The sequence below is a fragment of the Semicossyphus pulcher genome, unplaced genomic scaffold, assembly GCF_022749685.1.
Source record: "Semicossyphus pulcher isolate SPU_LCO1_2020_fin unplaced genomic scaffold, fSemPul1.0.p SCAF_11, whole genome shotgun sequence".
Classification (NCBI taxonomy): Eukaryota; Metazoa; Chordata; class Actinopteri; order Labriformes; family Labridae; genus Semicossyphus; species Semicossyphus pulcher.
In genome coordinates, this window is record NW_027211615.1 from 9415177 (window position 1) to 9430818 (window position 15642).

Sequence of the window (15642 nt, forward strand, 5' to 3'; positions counted from 1 at the left end):
ACGTAGTAACTATATTATGGATATTCGGTATAGATTTTTTCCTTCAGACAATGCAAGGCAAGCTATGACCCTGTTTCCAGTCTTAATGCTAAGCTAAGCTAGCCTGCTGCTGGCTGTGGCCTCATATTTACCCTACAGATATAAGAGCGGTGGCAATATTTTTATTTAACTCTGCAAGAAAGCAAATTAAAGTGTTTTTCAGCCATTCCCTTCTTTGTTATTCACCTAATGCGTCTGTTTTTCTTTCATTATCGCACATAACTGTCACCTTAATGTGTGTTATCTTGTCTTATAAGGGTTTTTAACTTAAATTGCACCCAAATAAAACAATCAGAGGTGACATAAGCATCACTAGATTCTCATAAGCCCCCATTACAGCACGATAACGTTACCCCAACAGAGGTGAGGAGGTTATTATGGGACGTAAAGTCTGTCCTCCCTGTTGCTCCCTCTCAACTCCTGGCCTTTAACATGTGCGGCTGATGTCAGAGCGGCCTCAGGCACCCGACTGTCTCTGTTGTTTTTAGCTGTCAGTTTTCCGCTCTGCACCCCCCCTCCCCTCCAACTGTTCCTGGCTGATGTCCAAACTCCTCCAGCTCTTTGTAGGAGTGACCTTTGCAGAGGCAGACTGACAGACCGGCTCGGGCGCTCACTCTCCTGGTGGTGTGAGTGGTGTCAGTGTGTGGTACTGGCAGCACAGAGCGGAGAGGACTGAGGGGATAATTTGAACACAACTGTTACTGTGGCTGCCCCAGTGAGAGGGATGCTACAGACAGAAATCCCAGAGACAGAGGCGGGGATCACACATCAAAATTTAGTAGTAAAAGAAAAAATTATCTTATATCTGTCACATGTATGATTTTGTGCTGTCATGCTTTAATTATGCATGCTAAAACTGATAACACTGCTTCTTTACTGGCCTGTAATGTATGTTAGGGAACCCAGAATGTCATAAAAATGTTGAAACTACAAATGGATAAATGTGTATTCACAAAACTTAAATCTCAGAAAAATCTAATCTAAATCTAATATCTAAAAATGGCTTTGTATTTGAGATTCTCACATAACAGACTGTTTATAATGATGACGTAACAATAATAGCTTGCAAATAATTACTTATTTTGGATTGCAACTCTTCATGGGATCCTGCAGGTCACATTAAACATCACAGACAATAAGATAGTCGTCAACCTCCCATGTTTCTGACATATGCACCCATGGAAACTGCTCTGACGACAGCCTGCGACCTTTTCATGTATTCAGGAGTAGGGGAGGGATTACTCCGAAAGATTAACAAAACCCTAAGGATCATGTCAGTCAGCATCACAGACTGTAAACCATAAAAACATTGTTTTAAGAGCTCATCTGACTGTCTCCGCTTGGTTATTTCAAAGTATTTAATGCTGATATTTGTTTATGTATAGGTGTAAAAGGACTTTCATTTCAGCTGAAAAGATTTTGGACCTTACACAAACGTTATATGCCAAAAATGTTATTAGTCTTTGGATATTTTTAGTGAGCTATTCTTACCTTTAATTAATTTTCTAGACAGCTTCTTTTCTCTGCCTTGAGAAAAACTCAAGTCCCAGTGTGGAGCTCGGCGGAAATGTTCTCTTCCTCTGCATAACTTCGACAAATTTCCAGTCACATTAAAAAAAAAAAAAGTGTAATGCTATTTTTTTCTGAAAAAGAGAAAAGAACTATTTTAAATAGCAATCAATTTTTAAAAAATGTATATCTTTAAAAATTACGTTTTAACTGATGTAGTTTTATTGCTAATTGTCAAAATTAGTTACCTTTCAAAAAAAAAAAAAAATCTTCATTGGCTGTATATTTAAGCAACATCACTTGAGAGGGAGTGATGCTGTACTGAATATCATCACAGCTGTGATTGGGTCGTAGGTACAAGGCCGCAGTGTGACATTGCTTTTATACAACAATTTTAAGTGGCAAAGTAGTAAACAGTTATAATCAACAACAGATTACTTTTTGCTCCACCAACTGAACTCGTTCCACAATTTAACTGAAACTGGACTTTTGTTGCCAAGCAACCCAAACATTCTCCTGCACTCTGTGTCTACAGGTTACCAGAGATCAGCTGTTTTTTTATCATGTACGTTAATCTGTAGGTTTTAATTTATCATCAACAAGTGAAATAAGAGTCTGCTGTGTGATTCAGAGGTACCAGCTTGATCAATGTAAACATTCATGGTCTGCTGTAATGCACCTGGCTGAGGAGGAGTGATGTTGTTCTCTGTATCGCCACTCATGAAATGCCTCTTATCCAATCAGATTACTTTGCCGGAACTAACTGTTGTATAATAAAATATAAAGTCTAACAAACAAATGATGCTGTTTGGTCTTATCAACATTACAACATTTTGATAATCTATCCACATCTACAGATTACATTCCAATAAGACCTTGAGGAATCAATTGTAGGGGAAATCGGTGTTTTTTAATAATCAAATCTTCTTAATTGTTGTTCAAAATAATTGAAATATTCTCTCCTATTTCCTGGAACAATTTGATTTGACTGTGTGTTTTTGGCGCCACCCTGTGGAGAGTTGAACGCCACCCATCTACCCGCTCTACTCTCGCGGTGCTCAGATGCTTAGCAACCTTACAAATTGTATTTTCGCACTGACCAATCAGGAGCCACCATGCGGAAAGAGCAGACCAATCACGATCGAGGGTTTGCGCACCGATTTAAACCGAGAGCAAGCGCTTCCTGTTTTGTTAACTGTAATACACACGAGTGTAGAGCAAAGAAGCAACGAACCAAACATTTGGTTTATTTGAGTAAAATTATCGGGAACAAAGACGACCTCGGCACAGGAGTAAACTGAGACAGTAATTCTGTTGTTGTTGGTTTCAGTATATTGTTTATCTCCTGTCAAATCCATTTTAGCTTTAACTAGTTGGGTAGCGTATGTTAAGGCTAAGTCAACGTTATCGTTAGCTTAAGTCAGCTAACGTTTAACGTTAGATTGGGTTAAAAAGATAAGATGCCGTCACGTGTTGAGGATTACGAGGTGTTGTACACGATAGGCTCAGGTTCCTATGGAAAATGCCAGAAAATAAGACGGAAATCTGATGGGAAAGTGAGTAACGTTTACACACGTACACAAACATTACACACCTGTAGCTAGGTAACATTAACTAGCTGTGGGTCTTTGTTGCAACCATGAAACCGTTTATTATCGTTACTCTACAAAACGTCAACTTATACTGAACATAGTTTTGGTTTGATAAATAGACGCACAAAATTACTGTGACAAAGAAAACGGACAATTTAAAGTTTTGTATTTTTTTCAGTTGGTATTTTACTAGTCTTGTGGTTTGTATAATGGTATCATAAATAATAACATGTGCGTAGATATATCTGCCATAATTAACTAGTAGCTTTAAGTCTATAAAATGTGTTGCCCCTTTGTCAGCGGAAAAAGCACAGGTCAGATAGTTTAGTAATAAATTACATCAGCTTCTTTCTGTTGACGTGTACAAGTGAGCCTCTGCCATTGATACACCTTAATGAAATGCAGCCTTAACAACGTAAAAGATTTTTCAAAGGACAGAAAATTAAATCAGAAACTTGTGTCGAAACTGAAACTTGGATACTATATTAGATCATTTTGCATGTTACTGTAATTACCATTTGTTTCCACCGTTGTGCAAAGACATCATAAATGTCCTGAAATGAATTCTAGTGTTTAATTTCAATCCCCCTTAAGTAAACCCCTTTTTTTCCTGAAGATCCTGGTGTGGAAGGAGCTCGACTATGGCACCATGGCAGAGAGTGAAAAGCAGATGCTGGTGTCTGAGGTGAACCTCCTGCGGGAACTTAAGCACCCAAACATAGTGAGGTACTATGACCGCATTATAGACCGGACCAACGCCACTCTGTATATTGTTATGGAGCACTGCGAGGGTGGGGACCTGTCCAGTCTCATCACCCGATGCCTCAAGGAAAGGTAATTATCTGATCCTTAGTGTTAAAATGAAAGGGTAGGTTGTGTATGTTCATGTTACATATGTGCCTTTTTAACAGTATCATCAGAATTAAGAGCGTTTTTTCCATGGCAGGCGGTATTTGGAGGAGCAATTCATCCTGCGCGTCATGGCTCAGCTTACGTTAGCTCTGAAGGAATGCCACAGACGCAGTGATGGCAGGGCCACAGTTCTTCATCGAGACCTGAAACCAGCTAACATCTTCCTCGACATCAAGCAGAACGTGAAGCTCGGAGACTTCGGCCTGGCGAGGATCCTGAACCATGACACCAGTTTTGCTAAAACATTTGTCGGGACACCTTACTACATGTCCCCAGTGAGTTATTTTAATCCTGCTCTGTCTAAATGGCATTTAACCTGACTGCTTGACCCTCCTGATTGTTACCTAATTTACTTGTTTTTCACTTTGTCGATGCTTTTTCTTTCAGGAACAAATAAACCGGATGTCATACAACGAGAAGTCTGATATTTGGTCTCTTGGATGTTTGCTGTATGAACTCTGTGCTTTATCGTAAGTTTTCTTACTCCTCTGCTTGAGCTGATTCTTGCCAGCAGCTGGTTTGTTGACTGAATCTGACATTTTCCCTGATTTTCTCCTGCTCAGGCCTCCTTTTACTGCTTACAACCAAAGAGAGCTTGGCGAGAAGATCAGAGAGGGGAAGTACAAAAGAATCCCGTACCGATACTCTGAGGAACTGAACACCTTACTCAGCAAAATGCTCAACTTGAAGGTTAGTCTCATAAAATCATAAATGATTGATCTCTTTCTTAGCACAAGTGAACTTACCAGACTGTTTCTCTATCACCAGGACTATCTAAGGCCCTCTGTGGAGTCTATTCTACAGAGCAGCCTGTTGGCTGACGCTGTATCTGAGGAGCAGATGAGGGCACAGGCACGACTCCGAAGGAAGTCAGCGGACTCTGACTGTCCTCTTCCCAAACAAGCTGTACCTGCGTCCGCCACTGCCACAGAGCTCCGACTCCGGGAACAGGCACTGCGGGACAGAGAGAAGGCGCTGAAGGAACGCGAGGAGAGGCTGGAGAGTAAGACAAGTTGTCTCTCTGATCCTCTTGTGGTCAGGGTTTAAATCGTGCTGTGGCCTGGCAATGAGATGGTAGCTCTTTTTATGCTGCGGTTCCCCCACAGCGCCGTAACAAAGCTCCGCCGTCATGCAGCCTTTGCCATTTTACATTAGACCGAGTGCCGGCATAAAACCGCCCCAGTGTGTGTTTTTACATTGCGTTCCGGCGTTGTGGAAGAAAAACATGCACGATGTGTAAACAAACGTTTTTGACGCTCTGTTGCTACCTCCGATGCCGGTTCAGAGGCGGAACCATTTCACCTCACCATTCCGCCTCTGTGCAATTTACATAGAAGACGAAACATAACGGGCGTAATAATCCCACCTTTAACTGGCATTATAACAGGGGCTAATGACTCCCACTGACCTGAAGCTGGGCTTTTCACAACCTCGAAACACTGATTCAAATCCGCTTATTATACAGTATTGATAGTTTTTGATTCTTAATACATTGTTGACTCTTGTGAAGAGATTTTCAATCATTTTTTAGGTGTAAAAAATACCGTCATATCTTTCGTAAGAGGCTCCTCTCCTCTTGCACTAAATCATTAAGATATTTGTTTTGCATGTGAACTTGTTAAACTGGTTCAGGTGTGTTTATGCTGCTTGTGCAAGACGTGTTGCAGCCAAATCTTTACCTACTTTTACTCTCCTACAATGAAATCTACAGCTGCTGGCTGACGGTGAACAATATTACTGTATTTAGTGCTACAAATTCCCAAAATAAAGATGTCTTTTTGTCTTCTCATTGCAGAGAGAGAGCAGGAGCTTTGTGTTCGTGAGCGACTGTCAAATGAGAAGCTTGCGAGGTAAGAAGGCTAAAGATGAAACTTCTCTTTCTGTCTTTCTGTTTTTTTCATCTACTTTTTTTTTTTGTGCAATGTCTTCTTTACTCTGTCTTACAAGCTGTTGATGTAAACTCTTCATCCTTACCTATTGTTTCAGGGCTGAGAGCTTACTGAAGAATCACAACCGTCTGCAGCAGCAGAGGGACCTGGCACCATTCTATGGCAAAAACATAGGTATGGGACTGGGGCGAAGACCTCTGGATTTACTGAACAGAGAAGAGAACTGAGCGATGTTTTTAATGTGGATGACTAAAACCAAATTAATTTTTTTGACTCATGTAAATACTGTTTTTATACACCAATAAAGAATGAATTTGACTATTTTAAATAAAAAAATAATTAAGTTCATATTACACACCTGACAATCTGCAATCAAGCTGTCATGTTGAACTGCAAACACTGGTGTAAAGACTCCTGTTGCATAAAAAAAATAACGCATTACATAGAATCAATTACTTAAAAGATTTTGCACTGAAGTGACGGATTATTGTTCTTGGTCCTAGATGTGGAGGAGCTCTCCCCAGGCAAGAAGAAGGTCCACTTTGCAGGCGAGAGCAAGGAGAATCATCGGCCTGATGCTCGTCAGACCGTGACGTCCCAGGAGCTGATTATGAAGAGGCTGCAGGTCGCCAATCTGCGCGCTCAAACGCTGAGCGAAGTGGAGAGGACCTGTCAGTTCAAGAGCAGGCAGATACTCGGCATCCGCTGATCATACAGATATTCCTGTCTGACTTGTGACTGAATGTGAAAGCTGAGAGTCATAATATGTTAATGTAAACAAGCTTTATTTATATGAAAGTTCTGTAGTCGGGACAGTAGGGAAGATTGATTCAATCCAATATATTGTCACTATTGCAAGCTTTGTAGTGTCAGTAGGTTGACAGTTTGATGTGTGTGTACAATTTATAGGCAGCTATTTGTGATTGTAAATGAACACTATGTTAACTAAGTTAATATAGGCAAGTTTCCCTTCAATAACTACTTAAGAAGACATAAAAGGGCAGATCCATTGATGACTTGCATGTGCAAAAATATATCATTTTAGGACTTGTGTGGTTTAGACAATTGTGATAACACAGTATGTGAAGAACTACTTCTGAGCCGGTGGTTAAACTATGCAGAATTAATATTTACAGTATTTTTCACTGATAACCATTTGAGCAATAAATTATTAAAATTTGATTGAAATTGTATGTGAAAGTACTATTTATACATGCTTAAATATGTATTATACCAGAGTTCAGTTTGGTGTTGAATGTCTTTGTAATCTGTGTAGGGGTTTGAGGGAACTCTTCTCGTGTGTGAATCAGGACAATTACTCAAATCATTAGTTTATGATTTCCATAACAATTAAACTACAAATGCACTTTGAAGTGCCATCAAGACAGATTGCTCCCACAAGGGGTCATCAGTTTGCCATGAAAAGTCAGCTTCTGATTCAAAGAGACTTCTGCCATTGATGACGGGCAACATATCAATAAGCCTTCACACCTGAAAGTCGCTTGTTGTTGATTACAGCCACATTGAAGTGTAAAATGAATCGAGACATTCGATATTTATTGATTCAATTATGGGCCTTCAGTTTACATTTGATAGAATGTAAGGACTACAAGTTACAAATGTTTCCACCAATTAAACACAGGCCTAATTATTTACAAACACAAATATCTGTTATTTCTTGTGGTTTAATTAAATTAAATAACAAATTAATATCATTCACACAGTCAACGTTAGAGCATGTTATTGTTAACAAAACAATGTAAGAGGCTTTTAGGTAGACCATTAAAAAACCATTGTTCTTTGATTGCATTATCATTCATAAAAGGCACTTACGGTAAAGCATCATTAAATCACCATTAACATAGACGTGTTAAATATCTTTACGTCAAATAGATTAGGTTTTCTACCGATACTCATAGCTGAGCCATTAAAGGACGTCATCGCGAGACTATAGTTGCTTTTAGCGTGCGTAGCAACCACTGTTGTATAGCTTGATTGCTCCACCTACTCGCGAGAGTTGCAAAATATGACCAATCAAATTCCACATTGGATGTTCTCAACCAATAGGAATCGTATAAGGCGTGTTCTCTTGGTGCCCGTGTTCCGTGTGGAAAGTTTACCGGCTCGGGTGCAAAGTTTCAGCCGTCTGCAAATCGAGGCTCGTCGGCTAACGTTTCTGGAATATACTGGTGACGACAACGGTTTACTTCTACGTAACTAGAATCGTATGTCGGATAAATTTCACCCGTGGTTGCCTTCCAGTTATAGCCGAGTGATGTTGGCGTCGCTGGATAACAGCATTGAATGAAGACGCTGTTAGCATCGATCGTATTGTCTCAGGGAGCCAGCTAGCTCAACGTAAGTCGTTAGCTTGGAGTTGAACCGGAGAGCTAGCAAGCCTCTGTCCTAGTGCGCTCGTGATAAGACCCACTGAAACGCGTTTTAACTTCAACTCGAACCTTGACTCAACGAAGGACTGTAAAGAAAGAAAAATGGCTTGCGAGCCTAACCGTGTCCGGCTGCTATGCATGCTCACATTGACTTTTGGGTTTTTTATCGTGGAAGTGGTGGTCAGCCGGATGACTTCATCCCTATCAATGCTGTCGGACTCCTTTCATATGCTGTCGGATGTCATTGCTTTGGTGGTAGCTCTAGTCGCGGTGCGATTCGCCGAGAAAACCCAGGCGACCAGCAAAAACACCTTCGGGTGGATACGGGCGGAGGTGATGGGGGCTCTGGTTAACGCCGTCTTCCTCACAGCGCTGTGCTTCACCATCGTGCTGGAGGCTGTAGAGCGCTTCACCGAGCCACAAGAGATCGAGAGCCCTCAGGTGGTCGCCGGGGTCGGTGCCGCGGGGCTCCTGGTCAACCTGCTCGGGCTCTGCTTGTTCCACGGGCACGCGGGCGGAGGACACGGGCACTCCCACGGTGGTGGTCACGGACACTCTCATGGAAACAAGAACAAGAGGGTAAAAAACAAGTCCAAGAAGGCTGGGAACGGATCTACATTAGAGGAGACCAACAACTTGGTAGGAAATCACAGCAGCCCAGGAGAGGCGAGACAGAGAAATGGTGAGTATGTAAATGGGAGAATTTCCCTGTCTCCTTGTCAAGTTATATAATCTATTGTTTAATTGTGTTCTACAGGCCAGTATCAAGTGTCATAACTCAACAAATCCAGCCTCACTGTGTCCCACATTTAATCTGACAGCATGTGCTAGACCTTATCTCCATTGTTAGCGGTCCAGATTGCATAACAGTACATACACATGTCTTCAGAGCACCCTGAGGACACCCAGCCTGAGTGACTAATCCTTACTGTTTCTCCTGTCACAGAATACATTGACACAGCTATGTTTGGTATAAGATATTTCCTGGTAGGATATTTTATCCTTAGAAGCGTGGGCGCCTTCACTGACAAACTGGTGAAGTCTCAAGTTTCTTTGTATATAAAAGCTTGTGTCAGACGCGGTCAGGAAACTTCCTGGTTTTCACAAGTCCAAACTTATGCAAGAGTCAAATCTATCCTCCTCTATTCCTCTAGCTCTCACGCTTTACATACACAATTCATACTATAGTAATAACCTAATTTTTACACAGCAATATCGTGGTGTCAGGTTCGTATAAACACATCATCCGTTTGTCAGTTGTGGTCAGATGAGAGTCTGATATCTCCTCCACCACCACCAAAAATAGCTTTCTTGGTCTTGCTGCTGGTCATCCTACTCCCTCACTGTAGACCACATATCCCCCGCACTGTCAAGCCCCAACAGTTTCAATAAATGGAGACTATATCCCCCCCCTTCCTCCTCCTCCATGCACTGATGGCTGTTACTGGGTCATACATCAGTGTAACCGTGGAGTCGACAGCCCCAGCCACACCATTAGCCATTGATGAATGGCCCGGCGGCGACCGCAGCATCCTGGGATGGAAGCGAGCAGCCTTTGCTCAGGTGCCATAGCCTCAGTGCTGCGTTTGCTGCCTGCAGTTACTAATTGAATTTGCTTTGGGTGAAATACTGCAGATTGTTTGTAGCGTTTAGGATCCCCCATGCTGGGAGTTTTCTGTCATATAATCCTGCACGGCTGTCTGGTATGTTTCTCCTTTTTGTAGCCCCGAGCAGCTATGGCACACAATCAGTCTAGAGAGTGATTTGTCTTCCACACTGAAAGCTAGAACATTGATATCAAGGAAAAAATCACGTGAGTCAACTTAATGGACTGACTTTAGTAAATAGTCTTTTGTAACCCCCCTTTCTGAATGTGAAAGGAGCAGCTCCAACACACGTAGGCTTTATTGTGTTAATGGTGCGTTCCATTTACCTCGGAAGTCGGAACTCGGGACTGGGAATGACGTCAGATCCGAGTTGCGCTCTAGCTCTAGCCATTGTTAGCAATACCAGTTGATAACAACGCCTTAAGCGGTATTTTGCGCACACAAACACCAGAACAACATGTCCACAGATAGAAGTTGGACATGTGAGTACAGCTGATTTAACTGAGACACAAATAAGACAGAAGTGATAATAAACAGTTGATACTAAAGCTTTCATTTACTGTTGATGCACGGAGATATGAGGTCGCGGTTGGTGAGGTTCCTCAGACTTTCCGAGTCAGAAATCCGATTTCAGGGGGCGTTCCAGTTGAAATTTCCGACTGGGAACTCGGAAATGGAAACAAATGGAATGCACCATAAGTCTCAGATGGACCTGTGCTTAGACCCCAAATTATGTAACGTCACAATTTATCAACTGGCTGCTGTAGATGCCATCATCTTGGAATCACCTCGCTGCAGGCTACAGCTTTACAGCTTTGTTTTCCCTCCACAATGAGCTAATTGTTGTTGGTCCATAATTTCTGTATTTGTATTTCAGTGTCAAAGTCCAACTTTCACTCCAGTTATAACAACTAAACTCTGCGTTTTTATCTGCAGAAATCAGCTGTAAAGCCAGCACCGAGGTGCAGATGAATGGCAACACCCACTATGAAGAGATGGACCATGAACACGACCACGACTCATCAGCACAGCTCAACATGCGCGGGGTCTTCTTGCATGTGTTGGGTGACGCCCTGGGCTCTGTCATTGTGGTTGTTAATGCTATTATATTTACCTTTGTGTGGAATCCCTGCAAAGACGGTGAAACATGCATGAACCCGTGTATCAACAGCCACACCACAGACCACCAGCATGTCAACCACACGCTGGTCGACCTGCTGGAGGGTCCCACTCTGTCGTCTGTGACCTATGCCGGCCCCTGCTGGGTTCTCTACCTGGATCCCACGCTCTGTGTCATCATGGTGACCATCCTGCTCTACACCACCTACCCGCTGCTCAAAGAGTCGGCCCTCATCCTGCTGCAGACCGTGCCCAAGCAGATCAACATGCACCGCCTCAACGAGCGGCTGCTGAGTCTGGAAGGCGTCCTCGCAATCCACGAGCTGCACATCTGGCAGCTGGCAGGTAGTCGTATCATCGCCACGGCGCACATCAAGTGCCACGACCCCACATCTTATATGGAGGTGGCCAAGCGCCTCAAGGACTTCTTCCACAACGAGGGCATCCACGCCACCACCATCCAGCCCGAGTTCGTCACGTTCAGCTCGGAGTCTCGAGACTCCCTGTGTGAGCTCTCCTGTCGGACTCAGTGCGCTCCCAAGCTGTGCTGCGGCTCCGCGGACAAACAGAATGCAGGCTCTGACAGGAAGGCCAGCAGTGACTGTAAGGCTGCTGCCTCTGCTCTGGAGGTCATCAATGAGACTCCAGAGCAGGCTGCAGCCATTCAGGTGCACCCGCACTCAGAGGCCGAGGTCACGATCGCGAGAGAGGTGGAGTCGTCTTTGTGAGATGGAGAGGATTGAGAGAAACAGAGGAGAAGCTGGAAAACCACATCAGGCTAAAATCCTCATTGTCTTTGGTGCTGTTATCTTTTTTTTTCCCATGACACTGTCATGGAAATCATTTATCCCAGCCTTTTATTCTCTGTCATTGCCGTCTGTTTTGGGTGAAATCCCTCCCGAAAAGCCCGTCTTTGTTCATGCATTTGAGCCGTTTCTTTCCATCTTTTATCTCTCTGTATACCTATTTCCACCTCCCTCCCAGCCTCTCCTCTGCCACTCGGCCCCTCTCTTGTTGTCTGTCACCCTGGCAGTGTTGTGGCGATGCATGTTGGGGTTCACTGACCTTATCTCCTCCAGGACTGGAGCGAGGCCTGCATGAGTGTTCCTCATTAGCACCGTGTTGTGATGCGCCATCTTGTCCCATGGTGTTTCTGTGCCAAAGCTTCTCACTGCAGGACTGAAAGGATCTGAGAGACTCCTCTCCTCCAAAAGGACACACACAACAAATGCAAGTCAGAGCACACATCACTAGGTTATTTTATTTAGCCTACGGACCTGTTGGCAAAGAGTCTACCTTTGTTGTTTTTAGCGTAGGCTTCGAGCAGATCCATTTTCTTACTCTCTGGCCCCAAATGGAAGAGTATTGTATTGCATACTAATTTAAGTATTTAAGTTATTAGAAATGATCTATTTCTCTCTGTAGATGCTGTTTGTAATATTTAGTTTGGATGATAGATTAACATTTTTGCAATTTTTTCTGTCGGAGTATTTTGACAGCCCATCTATGCTGTAGTCAGTTTTTTCAAATGTGATGTTTTATAATGATTCTGTTTCTCAAGACTTTCCGCTGGCCTTGACTCAGTTTTAATTGCAGTCATAAGTTGGATACAGAAGCCGTATCGACAACCTCTCTCACTTTGCCTTTTAAATACAAACAACCGCTGTATAGCACTATACTAGTATAGTAGACACAGAATAACACAGTCACGTAATCAAACGTTCCTTCGTAGTTTTGATGCCTTGCGAGCCAGAGGGTTGGGTCTGATGTGAAGCAATGAGCACTGTATGCCATAATGAAACACAATTCTCTGTATGATTCTGGAAAGCTTCCTGCTGGTGGTTAAAAATCCTCATGAATGTGTTCGGCACCTCGTCACAATCCATACTGAAGACGTTTTTGTATTTCCAGGACGTTCTATGTTTGCATGACCAAACTGAGACCTGGTGTTCGACATTTTTTAAGAGCTCCACTCTGAGCTCCAGTTGCTGCTTACCAGTACCTGCTGGTATCCCCCCATCATTTCTCATAACTGTGTGTGGAATGGCTCATAGTTTAGTTTTCCTGTCCTCTGCTTTGGACGGCTGAGCCGGCTCTTTTTGCTGAATTGAAGTCCATATTGTGGCCTTTGAAATTTTACGAATTTCCACTCATCACCACGGATATCATTAGAGGGTGATCCATCGATGTGTTTCAGATTTCCACTCCCGACTAAATGTGTATGCAATATAGAACTGTGTGCTGGGAAATGTATTTTGATGCGTTCCTTCATTTGTAATGTTCGGTCACTTTTATTCTGTGTCTTTTAAGACTTGAGCTCTATGTGCAAATTGAAAACCAGTGTTTTTTAATTTTAGATATGACATGTCAATTGATGTGTTTTTGATATACTATATATCTACAGTACCTGTCCAATGTGTCATTGTGAAATAAAAAAATATGGCTGTTTGGTACAGTTGATGAACCCAAACTTGTCCTTCCCTTATTTTTACTTTCTCTAACATTTGGTCTCCCATGACAACCACAATGGTCCTCTTTCACAAAGATAAACAACAAACTTTCACTTGCAAAACAACCGCAAAGGGATGCAAAACCAACACACCTAGATACAAAGTGACCAAAAGAGACAAAATGTTCAAGACATACAAAACAACCACAAATGAACGGAAAATACCAAAAACGGATGCAAAACGAGCACAAACTAAAGCTGATGCTAAATGAGCAGAAAGGGAAAAGGACCAACACAAAGGAGCAAAAACAAACAAAAAAATACTGGTCAAATAAGGACAAGCAGACAAAACAGGGTTCAAACAGGCACGGTCACTACAAAAAACACCACAATAGAGACAAAAAAACTACCACAACCAGGAACAAAACAACCACACAGAGATGTAAAACCAACACACATGGATACAAAGCGACCACAAAGACGCATAACAACAACAGATGATACCACCATGTTGTTTATGTGAGGGATGAGGTACCTGGACTCTCCTCATCTGTTCCCGGCTGTATAGCAGCTATGTACTGATATATTTTCATATTATAGATGTGTAGCTGGCACGTTTTTTAATTAATTTAATTTTAATAATGTGCAGGTAATGACTTAACTCATTTATCCCTTTTAATATATAATATTATTATAATAATATAATAAGTCCTGCTTTTTTAAGCTCTGTGACCATGTGACGCCTTTTATATCAAGGGTATAATTATCTTGGAATCAATCCCTAAAAGTGGCAGGGAGCCATGGTGAGAAACTGAAACTGGTGTAACTGGTGGTAATCTCTTTTAGTATTTTCTTAAGTATTGAATGAGTTAGAACCAGTTTCCTAGAAGCGTCAATCCACAATCAAATCTGTTGTTGACTTTTGCCTTTTAAATCCACTTCAGCAGCAGAGGAGTGAAAGAGTTCAAAGAGGAGATTTCAAGAAGCAGAAGTTGTGCACAGGCCGGTAGATTGTAGCTTTATTACATTCAGTCTATGTTCCAGCTTTCCTTAAAGTTTACCTTAAAAACTAAACTGAAATCAAGAAGCGTGTTTTGCTCTGCTACAGCGTACATATCTGCTTTGCAAAACTAATGCCACTTTGTGAAAAGACATGCAATGTTTCTTTTGCTTTAATAATTGCACCTTAGTAAGAAACAGTCTTCCTGCGTGAACTTGCGCTGAGCATTAAATGTAAATGCTCAAGTAAAGTGCAAACAGCTAAAGTGAATATACCCTCATTAAGGTAACCAAATGTCTAAACAGAAATCAGTGAAATACTTAACCAGTAAGTGAAACTAAGAGGAGCCATTTGAGCGTAGAAAAAAATAAGTTTTAAGCTGTTTCTTTTAAATTATAGATCAGAGATATTCTCATCCGCCTGCCGCCCAGACTTGCATTGGGAGTTGAATTGTAAATATGGTGAGAGTTTCAGTCAAACTATCATTAAAAACCACAAAAACAGATTGTATGTAAAGCTCCATACATGTTAAGACTAGCAGGATATGTGTGGCTCATGTCTTCTGTCCAGCTACCAAACCTCAGACTGTGTAAACAGTAATAATGGTTAGTAGTAAATCTGACGGGCTCAGTGTGAGTTAGTTGTGGTGTTGTCACTCTGCAAAAACATGAGCCCATAATTGCAGCATTTCGCGACTCTTCTCCGCGATGTAAGGACGCAGATTATAACTCAGGTCTGAGTTTCAGGGGAACTCTGGTGTGGCTGCTGGCTGTGAATGTGTGGCTGACGGAGCAGCCGCTGGGCCGGACGGGAGTGTTGTCAGAGGCCCGGGTGCATTCCAAAGGCAACAAGCACGGCACTCTATACCCGGCATTCCTCAGTGCTGCTGGCTCGATTTCCCCTCACTCTCTGTCCCTTTTCATGTGGACAGAAAGAGGTTCATGCAGAGAGCAGCTCCCTTTTTGTGCTCTTTGTTAAGGTCAGGTGTTCTTTGCACCTTTGCTGCGGCCTATTGTGCGCCAACAGTGAAGTGGGTCTGTTTGTGTCCACCGCTGACATCTAAGTTTCATTTAGCTCCAGTTTGAGCCTCTCATGTATGTTTGTATAACTTTTTCCATTAACATATAGAGTCAATC

General features: G+C 42.3%; 2 protein-coding genes across 2 annotated transcripts; both read left to right on the forward strand.

Moving 5' to 3' along the window:
- The first annotated feature begins 3008 nt into the window (after positions 1 to 3008).
- Positions 3009 to 6650, forward strand: nek2 (NIMA-related kinase 2). The gene is made up of 9 exons (XM_069657391.1): positions 3009 to 3104; positions 3757 to 3974; positions 4087 to 4327; positions 4440 to 4522; positions 4616 to 4742; positions 4821 to 5055; positions 5848 to 5902; positions 6039 to 6115; positions 6445 to 6650. Exons 1-9 carry the CDS (start codon positions 3009 to 3011, stop codon positions 6648 to 6650), a joined length of 1338 nt encoding a protein of 445 aa, XP_069513492.1.
- A 1438-nt stretch (positions 6651 to 8088) lies between these two features.
- Positions 8089 to 13518, forward strand: slc30a1a (solute carrier family 30 member 1a). Its single transcript, XM_069657751.1, has 2 exons — positions 8089 to 9013; positions 10875 to 13518. Exons 1-2 carry the CDS (start codon positions 8434 to 8436, stop codon positions 11783 to 11785), a joined length of 1491 nt encoding a protein of 496 aa, XP_069513852.1. The 5' UTR covers positions 8089 to 8433; the 3' UTR covers positions 11786 to 13518.
- Positions 13519 to 15642: the final 2124 nt, after the last annotated feature.